The sequence below is a fragment of the Musa acuminata genome, chromosome BXJ3-4 (genome assembly GCF_036884655.1).
Source record: "Musa acuminata AAA Group cultivar baxijiao chromosome BXJ3-4, Cavendish_Baxijiao_AAA, whole genome shotgun sequence".
Classification (NCBI taxonomy): domain Eukaryota; kingdom Viridiplantae; phylum Streptophyta; class Magnoliopsida; order Zingiberales; family Musaceae; genus Musa; species Musa acuminata.
Window position 1 is genome coordinate 11,831,874 of NC_088352.1, and position 10,299 is coordinate 11,842,172.

Consider the following 10,299-nt stretch of genomic DNA (forward strand, 5'->3'; position numbering starts at 1 on the left):
AACATATTAGTCATCCAATCATGTCGGAGTCGGAGCTGAAATGAGGATCTCAAGCTTATCAACCGCGGGACACTTTAGATGGAAGATCATCGCACGATTCCAAGCCTAGGTTCAAATTGGAATCCTTGCAGGAGCAGCTATCACTGTGCTCTTGGTGGCGGCCTGGTCTATATAAATCCACCTCCTCATGCAATTCTACTACACAGCGCTCCGCTTGGAATAGGAAGCGACCCCCAAACCCCGTTCTCTTCTGATCTGCTCCCTTTCTCTACAAAGATGGTGGTCTTGACTGATCCAGCACTAGATCTGATATCCCTCATTAGATCGCCGAAGCCCGCGGCTTGCTTCTCGGGTGTTCCCGTCGTCGACCTCACCAAGCCTGACGCAGCAGCGCGCCTCGTCGATGCCTGCAAGGAGTTCGGTTTCTTCAAGGTGACCAACCATGGGATTCCGGTGGAGCTCATGCGGAGACTAGAGGCGGAGGCTGTCAACTTCTTCTCCTTGCCTCCGGTGGAGAAGGAGAAGTCGGGTCCTGCCAAACCGCTCGGTTATGGGAACAAAAGGATCGGTGCTAATGGCGATATGGGCTGGGTGGAGTACCTTCTCTTCGCAGTCACCTCGAAGCCATTGTCTTACACTCTGATGGACTTTCTTCGAGAACCCTCAGCATGTTCTTTTCGGTAAGAACAACAAAAAATGGATATTATAACGATTCTGTTTCCGTTTCTAATAGTATTCGGTATGTTCTTTTCGGTAGGAACAATGAAAGTAGATAGTATGATGATCCTGTTTTCGGTTCTAACACTATTTCATGAGCGTCTTGCAGTAGAACCGATGTGTGTTATTTTTGGCACTTTCTTCGCTTCTTGAGAAGCTTTTGTCCTCTCTCTTAACGTGTAGCTTTACTCTGGTTTTGGTCGGTGTGATGTGTTGCAGCTCTGCATTGAAGGAATACTTATCAGCCGTCAGGAAACTAGCTTCTCAGGTGCTAGAGCTGATGGCCCAAGGGCTAGAGATTGAGCCAAGAGATGTCATCAGTAAACTAGTGACAAGTGAGGCGAGCGACGGAATCTTTAGGCTCAATCACTATCCTCCATGCCCAGTGCTTCGAGGGTCGAACTACAGCTTGACTGGCTTCGGGGAGCACACAGACCCACAGATCATATCTGTACTGAGATCAAACAACAGCACAGGCTTGCAGATATCGCTCAAGGATGGGAGCTGGGTCTCGGTTCCTCCGGATGAAGAGTCCTTCTTCATCAATGTTGGTGATTCCTTGCAGGTGATCATGCCCCTTCCCAGCTCTTACACTGATTCCGGTTCATGTAAATATCAGTGAGGAAGAATCCTCTAAGCAACTTACGCTAGTGGTCTACTATATCTCCTCCATCCAAATACAAAACAACTTGCATGTCTTTGTCACATAAAACAGCACTCGAAAGCTTCATGCATCTTGCTGAAGCCTAGGGATCATAATTCTGCGATACTCAGGATAGGATTTGTTTTCTGTAGGTTCTGACAAATGGGAGATTCAGGAGTGTGAGGCACAGGGTGGTGGCCAACGGGATGGAGTCCAGGGTCTCAATGATCTATTTCTTTGGTCCACCCTTCGCCGAGAAGATTGCCCCGTTGCCACAGCTGATGGGGGAAAGAGAGCACAGTCTGTACAAAGAGTTCACATGGGACGAGTACAAGAAGGCTGCATATAAATCAAGGTTGGCTGATAACAGGCTTGGACCGTTTGAGAAGTGAGAGGTCACTGATGGAGGAAGAAGAGCTGGTGACACAAGAAGACGAGTTGGCACAGCTTCCCTTGCTTTTTCTATCCAGAAATGGTATCCGGAGAAGGTTATACGCTGCTGCCTTTTCTTTCTTTGTTCTCGGTACCAACTCTTCTCATGTACAAGCAAGCCACCACCTTTCATCGATGTCAAGCAAATGTATCTGCCTTAAGAGCCATGCCCTAGTCTTTTCTACCTAGTATCTTTAAGAGCTTTACCCTGCTGCTGCTGCTGCTGCTGCTGTTATTGGTTGAGATAGTCCTGTTAATAGTACTGCTACAGTGATGCATGTCAGTTTATGAATCGTATACAGGCACTGCTACATCTGGGCAAGTCCTACTCGTACAACCTCCTGTTGTGGATGGCATTGCTCATATATGAATACATACAGAACTAATTGAACCCTTCTCATGCTACATATAAAAGCTCACGAGTGTACATCAAACTACAGGATGATGATCTATGATGTTTTCCATCATCAGAGCTCATACTTCTATTATCTATCTTTTTCCATTACCACTAATCGTAATGGTAGATCTACCTTACGTGGAATGCATCATTCCATGCGTCCTTTTCCCTCGCGTTAAATGTTCTCCTTCCCCCTCCGTTGACGACGACGTGTGTAGCATTTAAATCCAAGTAGGCTACTCGTAGAGGCAACTCGATTCCATGGGCTGTAGAGATCTTCCCCATCAATGCTTATGCAAGTTCAATGAACGCACCCCCCCCTCGTCACCATCGATGCAGGTGCGTACGTACTGTTCGCTTTATCATGTTCTTTTCCCCTCTCCTTCCTCGTCGGTTTTTATCTTCTGCTACGAGGATGCGCATTTGATTGGCGACATTAAGATTCATGTTTCATCTCTGGGACTGGTAATTTAGCTTTGCTCGTGTGGCTGCTCTAGATGTTCATTTGCTTAAGGATGTGGAACAGAAGAACAACTCCTATAGCAAACAGCTGGGAAGAAAGTTGCCAGCTGCTAAGAGCAGTCAGAGACATGCAGTGAGTCGCAGAGCTTGGCAATTGGTGATTGAGCAATGGAGTGAGCACTCGGAGGACCTCCTTGAGACCGTTGGCCACAGCACGACATCACAGGCATCCAGTTTCTGGCGCATGGAATCAATGGCTTGCGGTGGCACGGCACATGACCGGTGCTGAGAAAGAAGACGCGAATTGTCATCCTTCGTCGCCGACCTTGTAGTGTGAGCTGTGTGTGAGGCCCATGTGAACCTGCCACTGGAGGCGCAGTGACTTGACCTACGTCTGCCATCGTCCCACTATCATCGGCTGCTCAACCTCAACATGACTTCACTCGAGGAAGGAGAAGCTTGCTATCGAATGATGCATTGCGACAGTAGATATAATTACCCATCACATGAAATGATATATTTCCAACTTCAAATTATGTTCTTCTGGGAAAACATTTGATTCTCTTATATAATCTTATATATTATCTGATCCATTGTCGTCAAATCTGCAACACTGTCTGTGGTTTAACAGCGGCGTGGGAAGAGACGCAGATACAACCATCCACCAAACCAAACCAAAGCAAACAGACACGGCGCGGCATCAAAAGGCAATCCAAAAGGCTGATCCGATCTCTACTTGCGCTGACCTTTCTTCTTCCAGAGGTCACCAAAGACCCGAACACCCGCCCCCTTCCGCTTCCCCACGGCCCCTTCCTCCCCCATCGCATCCCCGTCCATCAGCGCCGGACCCCATTCCTCGTGCCCGACATCGTCGCCGGCTGCCAGCGCCGCGGCAGCTGTTTCGGCGGCCTTTCGCCACTGCTCTGTCTGCACCCTCAGCCGCTTCATTTCCTCCTCGAGCATCGACTTCGCCCCTACTGCCGCTTGCAGCTGCTCCGTCAGCAGCTCCGCTTTCTCCCTGCTCTGTTTCAGCTCCTCCTCCGTTGATCTCAGCTTCTCTGCGAGCTCCTCTTCCTTGGCTCGTGCTGCGTCGGCAGTTCTCACGGTCTGCGACTCCGCTGTCGTCTTAGCGAACACGTTCTCCTCCAGCACAATTCCCACCTCTGTCGTGTCCTCGAGTTCAACCAAGTCGAGCAAATTCGGAAGCTCTACCCCGCCGCGCTGTTGTTCCTCTTTCTTGTCTACCATTTGATCTTTCCCGTATTTCTCGTTCTCGACTGCTGTTTTAGCTTCCTCCTCCTCCTCTTTCTCGGTTACTGTCGCTTCTTCTCCGGGCTTGCTGTGATCGTCGTTCTCTACGTTTGTGGGCTCGGTCGGTGCTACGACTTCGAAGACATCAGTAGTGCGCGCGGAATCGACGCTCTCCTCTTCAATCTTCGCCTCCTGCGTGACTTCTGACGTCCCTTCGGAGTCGTGCTGAAGCAGAAGATTCTCCTCTTCTTCTGCTTTCACTACTGGGATAGCAGAGGGTATCTGCTTCTTGGCCATCTCGAGAGCTCGTTGAGCATCGAGCTTCGCGGCTTCGGCCAAAGCCAGCCGGTCCCTTAGCATCTTGAGCTCCTCCTGCGCTTCGCCAAGCTTGGTCTCCACGTCGGAGACTCCAGTGCCGCGCTTCTTCTGGATCCACAGAAACAATAGCCACAGAATTGGATCATAGATGTAGAGGTCATCAAGATGGACAGGGATAGTGGGAAGCTTACCTCGTGCAAGGGACTACGAGGGGATCGGCGATCTTCCGGCTTCGCACGGCGGTCGACTGAGCGTTGGTGGCTGTTGGCCTCAGAGTTGGTCTTCAGGTGAAGAGGCGCCGCTCGCTGCGGCTGCCTCTGCGGCAATTCCGACGCTCTGTTTCCCAACAAGCGATCAATAGGTTTGACAACAGAAAACAAATACATGAATCTGCTTCTTATCAGTACCTCGACCTCGGCATCGAATCGAAGCTCAATGCTGCAGTGGCTTGTTACGAGATCGCCCACCACCTGCGTACAAGCTCAGCAGTTAAGGTTTTGGCTTGAGAACCGGTAAGATCAACACTGAAGACTCAAAGGATGAAGCAAATTGCATGGTTTTAACACATGACGTCCCCACGCTCCATTTCTAGCTTCTGGCGCTCAGCACCTCATGGATCGATCTGATGACTCCCATGCAATAAACCTCTGCGTGATTCGAAGCCCACTCGCCACTTAAGAAGGTGGTTCAGAAGAACCGAGAAGGTGAGGGCGAGAAGACCATGGAACATGGATCGACCCCATTCAATAAATGACTGCCTGATGGAGAGAAGAAAGACAGCTACGCATGGCCAACTCCTTCGTTCCTTTTTCTCCAAAAGGATACGATTTCCAGTGTTACTGCCACAAATTTGGGACCCTATTCCTGACAATTTTACCATGGATTGGTGTTCGGCTCGATGCTAATAATGAGGAAATTGGATTTGCAGAAAAGAAACCACAAGATTTACTGATTCAAAGCAGAAACTGAAGGAATTCCCAGAGCTGGAGATCTCACACAGCAGGTTTCGGTACACGCTGAAGGAGACTGAATGATCACAACTGCGGTTCTCCTTAACTTTTAATCTGCTTTATAACGTGAGACATGAAATCAAACGGTGGAATATCTCTGTTTGGAATGGAACAGATGAAGCACTGCCATCCATGCATTTGAACTCGAGTAGTCCGAGCAAACATGGCCTTGGAATATAAGAGAATTAGGAGAAAAGAATGAAGAGCGTTAGTCTCTCCTTCTTCCATGATAAACTTCGATCGGTCCCCCTACTTCGTTGGCGTCTCATGATGAAGTCGAAGAAGTCAAGAATCTTTCTTCAAGTTTCTCCCAGCTATATATATACTCCAGTATTTTCGCATGCAAGAAGGATTTACTCCAAATGCACCTCTAAATATTTCCCACTCGGATGATTGATACTGTTGGTTGTCACTTGTAAGAATTTAGCTCTCGAGGGAAGAAAAAGGAACAAAAAAAAAAAAAAGATTGGACAGAATTATATTTTGGTGCTATTTCAAAAAGATAAAAAATCTAAGAAGCTCTTCTGAGAAGTAGCATCCTCGACCAAAAAACAGAGCAGGCATCCTGAAGCACTTGTGTTAGCTTACAGCACCTAATCTTCTTTTTTGTTTTCCGTGTATATAGTGAGTGCATCATAGCACATAATTTTCCACTTCATATAGAAATGGAATGTTTCTTACCAAATGCAAAAGCTTTCTTTTCAAGAACAAATAGGGCATGCAAATTGCTTTTAAAAGAGAGAGATTATGATTGGGGAGGCAACAGTTGGGTGTGATGATGCTGAAAGCTTTCGAGTTTCGGACAAACATTGCATGTGTTCTCACTCTCTGATCAGGTCCCAATGTCTGCATCTCACAGCCTACCAACTAAAGTTTCAATGACTCGCAAATTCTAGGACTCACCCAACTTATCACGTTCCATCACTGTCTGCAAAAGCCTTCCCGTAATGCTTTGGGGGTTGAGCCTCAACGGATGGTAAAAAGCTTCACTTTCTACGCCTGTGGGGTTTGCGTCACGTGCCTGTTTGGAGTTCACACTCCCGAACGATGGAGACCATCGGAGAAGATGATCTCTTTATGTATTACAATCGACAACGATGATGGTTCTCCAAAATCGCGATTTGTTTTCCAATGCAAAAAAGCCAAAGCATCACTCAATTATAATGTCATCGAGTTTCTGCACAGATACCGACTAAGAAGAGAACTGAACTTTTACATCACTGACTGTTGACATTCCTCCTGGCATAGAGAACTTACATCACTAGTCTACGAACGTATTGACATCAGAGATCCAGAAAGCGAGGTTATCCTTCAGTAACTTCAAGATCAAAGTGCTATCCTTGCATGGTTCTTCTGGATCCATCAAGTCGATCCCACAGATGGCTTCATCAAAAGCCTGATGTGCTACTTGGAATGCCCTGAAATTATAATAGTTCAGGAGTAAAACGAGGACAGAAACAGTAAACCAAAAGCTCGAAATCAAGCTCCACTGTAGCATCATACCGCACGGGTGAGCCCATGATCTCGTAATAGAAAACGGATAAGTTCAAAGCCAAACCCAGGCGAATTGGATTTGTCGGAGATAGCTCTTTTTCAGCTATTTTGGTAGCAGCCTGAAACAGATTTAGACTACCATAAGCAAAGTTACACATGCTCGTAGCTCTGCAGCACATGAAAACAGATCAATCACTTTTACTCGTTATAGAATAATAATAATAATAAATAATAATTATGACGATCATACTATTCGAAAGTCCCATTCAATTATGTGTCACGATAGAAATGATTAGTAACACCGACACCGATATCGTATAGATAACACTAAAAACTATGAAATTTCTTCTGTCAAATCAAAAACACAAGTCTAAAAGACAACGTAAAGAAAATGTTTCTAACTAAATGAATCACTCAATAAAAGATAAAATGACAGTGGCTTCTACTTTTAGACTTCAGAGAGCCCTATCTTTGAAGGAGCCAGCAAAGATAGAACAAGGACCAGTGATACATCCAACTCAACAAGATCTCTCCAGTCTAGTCGAGGTGTTTGACTACCTCTCCGAATATTTAATTTAGATTTATTATTTTCAGTTCCAAATGTCAAACGTAACCTCGATCGACTCTCGTTACAGAACAGCTGACCAATAAGAAATTAAGCTCTAAGACTTGAAGAGTGGAGATGATTAATCAATGTTCAGACCGATCTACATGACAACACATCTTTGATTACTTGAAGAAAGCAGAAAAAGACTGTGCTCAAAATAATAGATTATATGAGTTTACACCACGAATCACAAGACATGGATTTCGAAGAAGGTGGTGATCTATTATTACCTGGTAAACTTTAAGCGACTTGTCTGCAATCTCTTTCTTTTCATTGCCCGTCTTGGATTCTGCGAGGTATCGATAGTAATCTGCCTTCCTATGACAATTATCGTGATAAAAAGTCACATTTTTGGTCCTTGGAAACCTCTAGTTGCCATGAATATATACCGACGAGAGAAGTCGTTGTCGCACATCTTGTGGTAGAAGACAGACGATTCGGCATCGGACGAGGAGGGAATGAGGTGGTCGTCGACCATGGCCAGCACATCGTTGCAGATGCTCGCGAGCTCCGCCTCCACCTTCCGGCGGTACTCTCTGATCACCCCGAAGAAGCGACCCTTCGCTTTCGCGTCCTCGTCGTCGATCGAGGCGAGGATCCTCCACGAGTCCCTCCTGGCCGCGGCCACCTCCTTGTACGCCGCCGACAGCAACCTCTTCTCCTCGGTGGTGAGCTCCACGTCGAGGTGCGCCAGCTTCCTCATCGAGTCTGCCATCTCTGCGTGACAAGCAACAGCGGTGCATAAAACCCTAACAGAATAGGGAAGATGGCAACGACGTACCGTCGTATCTGTGGACTTGTTCGGCGAGCTTGGCCATGAAGAGCAAGCGCTCACGTTCTTCATGGGACGCCATTGCGTTGACCTCTTTGAACTCGGGTCAAGGAAGCGACGTCGGTTCCTCTTCAACTTATAAGGCGTGTAGATCGAGTGTCCCCCACAATCTCGGACTCTTTCAGGATAACGAGATGATGAATCTCGAGAAGATCATACGAATCCCCGAATCCTCGCCTCTCTGAAAGTAGATAAGCAAGATAGGAGGCCGGCGAATCTAGATTCGATTCATATGTTGGACTCACCAGCATAAATTACGGTATCACCTTAATCATTTGCATGATTTGATTGATGCACGTAATCTCGCTTTCCGATTATTAATTCGAACTTCTCTACTAATTACCATAGATTAGTCTCGAATTATTAAGGACTATCGTAAGTGAAACCACGGAGTTTGACTGATGTCCCATCTCCACAGTTTTCATGGAACGTATGGCAATATCGATCGCAATATCTACAGTTGATGATCGAGGAAAAGAGAGAGTTTCGACTGAATCACTAATCCGATGTTTTTTTTTTTGCTGGATTTACTCTAAAATTAACAAGTACGATTCGATTAGGTTGGAATTTCAAGGCAATCAGCCGATCTGTTTGCACATGATCACAAGTACAATCGTTTGATCGCAGCATGCAGAAAAGACAGCTCAATTCCCAAGTGTTGCAGGTTCCAATGGAACACAGATCTCCTTTCTCGCTGAAAGCTGAACACATTAATCATAACAAAGCATAAAGAAAAAGAAGATGCACATCATGAACACACGACCACCGAGAAGTCAACAGAGTCCACCGTTGAAAGTGCCGTAGTCAGCCCTCGGAGGCGCCTCCGGCCGCAGGAGCCAGCGCGCAGCCAGGTAGGGAGGGGAAGGGTGCTCCAAGACGCAGGTGGCGGGGCCGGCGGTGGCGGAGACGCCGCCGTGGGGGGCTCGGCGAACCTTGCGGCGGCCGGCGCCCACGGGGACGTTCCGTAGCGTGCCCCCGGCCGTCCAGTAGCGGTGGCAGGCCTTGCAGAAGTGCCGCGGCTGGTTCACATTGTAGTTGTTGAAGTAGCAGAACTTGGTCTCCTTGCTCTTGCACCGCGGGCACGGCAGCGCCACCGCGGCCGCCGCCTCCCTGGCCGCCGCCGCCTCGTCCTGTGCCTCCTTCTTCTCCTTGGTTTGTCTATCTTCCTTTAGGATCACTGCCCCGAAAAGCTTAATACTTGCTGCTTCGTCGACTTCGCCCATCATATGTGTGTCTGAGAGAGAGAGAGAGAGAGAGAGAGAGAGGAGCAGGGTGGAGAGAGGAGGCAGGGTTGAGGCTATATAAGAGGGGGCAAGCAGTTCATTCCTTTGCATTAGTGTGCCATCTCAAGCAAATGGATAGAGCAGCCAAAGGAATTTAAAGCAGAGAACTCAGTTTGGAAAAGGCGCGTTCGCTTTGGGGGCGAGGCTTTGATGTCCGCTTCATGACAGCAAAAACTCATCTCTTTCACCACCATCACCTTTAAATGCAACAAGTCCCCACCAAGGAAGGAAACGCAAATGTGATGTTGGTCTGAAACGGTACTACTGCTGCTGGTTCGCCTCATCTGATCCTGCGAGTCCACTGTTCACGTCAATTCGGATCGTAATTTTCACAAGTAAATGTATTCGTATCAAAACAATTCATATATGAGTCGAAGATCGAGAGAGAATTGTTCACTAAGAACTGAAACAACGGAGTGAGTGACAACATTAAATTGGAATCAAAATTAAAAAGAGGTTATACGTCGATTGTAGCTATTGAGTAAAAAAAAAAAAAGAATAAAATCAAACCATAGTTTGGGCATATCCTCATGAATATGGAAGAAGGACAACTCCAGTCGACTAAGCAACAATAGTTTCATATTGTTGAGAATCCGTGGACGATCAAATCACCTAAATCATGATGTATTTATTTGGAGTCTTCACTGGCCATGGGACTAAATTTGCATGTCCTCCGACGAAGAGATTTAGTATGGAAGAAAAAATGATGTTGTCGTCCATGTAGACTTTATACGAATCACATCATATGGTCTTCTTGTTTGTTGGTCCTGCTTCCAACCAGCTTGCTTTATCCATGACCTTTTGTCAAGTGCTTTCCTGACTCACATCGAAAAATGCCTCCAACTACTTGAGA

At 46.8% G+C, this 10,299-nt stretch overlaps 2 protein-coding genes and 1 long non-coding RNA gene across 5 annotated transcripts; 1 reads left to right on the top strand and 2 right to left on the bottom strand.

The window, feature by feature from the left end:
- Positions 1 to 105: 105 nt before the first annotated feature.
- On the top strand, positions 106 to 2,114 carry LOC135635051 (gibberellin 2-beta-dioxygenase 3-like). Its single transcript, XM_065145858.1, has 3 exons — positions 106 to 680; positions 937 to 1,282; positions 1,513 to 2,114. The coding sequence occupies exons 1-3, from the start codon at positions 277 to 279 to the stop codon at positions 1,750 to 1,752; spliced, it is 990 nt and encodes a 329-aa protein (XP_065001930.1). The 5' UTR covers positions 106 to 276; the 3' UTR covers positions 1,753 to 2,114.
- Positions 2,115 to 3,143: 1,029 nt separating this feature from the next.
- On the bottom strand, positions 3,144 to 4,924 carry LOC135635052 (interactor of constitutive active ROPs 1-like). Of its 3 annotated transcripts, none has more exons than XM_065145860.1 (4): positions 4,774 to 4,924; positions 4,628 to 4,690; positions 4,412 to 4,556; positions 3,144 to 4,328 (listed from the first exon to the last, which is right to left on the bottom strand). In XM_065145860.1, exons 2-4 carry the CDS (start codon positions 4,639 to 4,641, stop codon positions 3,384 to 3,386), a joined length of 1,104 nt encoding a protein of 367 aa, XP_065001932.1. In that variant the 5' UTR covers positions 4,642 to 4,690; positions 4,774 to 4,924; the 3' UTR covers positions 3,144 to 3,383. The 3 variants fall into 3 exon arrangements, with proteins under 3 accessions (XP_065001932.1, XP_065001933.1, XP_065001931.1); XM_065145861.1 differs by having other exon boundaries at positions 4,787 to 4,880; XM_065145859.1 differs by having other exon boundaries at positions 4,628 to 4,920.
- A 1,550-nt stretch (positions 4,925 to 6,474) lies between these two features.
- LOC135636015 (uncharacterized) lies at positions 6,475 to 8,390 on the bottom strand. Its single transcript, XR_010495784.1, has 3 exons — positions 7,562 to 8,390; positions 6,734 to 6,843; positions 6,475 to 6,648 (listed from the first exon to the last, which is right to left on the bottom strand). It is a non-coding gene; the product is annotated as an uncharacterized LOC135636015 (long non-coding RNA).
- Positions 8,391 to 10,299: the final 1,909 nt, after the last annotated feature.

Bases quoted from the DNA above. Each gene is read 5' to 3' on its own strand.
- LOC135635051 (XM_065145858.1), top strand. From the start codon at position 277: ATGGTGGTCTTGACTGATCCAGCACTAGATCTGATATCCCTCATTAGA. The intron at 681-936 runs GTAAGAACAACA...GATGTGTTGCAG, and splicing joins CCCTCAGCATGTTCTTTTCG to CTCTGCATTGAAGGAATACT. The intron at 1,283-1,512 runs GTGATCATGCCC...TGTTTTCTGTAG, and splicing joins ATGTTGGTGATTCCTTGCAG to GTTCTGACAAATGGGAGATT.
- LOC135635052 (XM_065145860.1), bottom strand. The intron at 4,329-4,411 runs GTAAGCTTCCCA...CTGTGGATCCAG, and splicing joins CTCGTAGTCCCTTGCACGAG to AAGAAGCGCGGCACTGGAGT.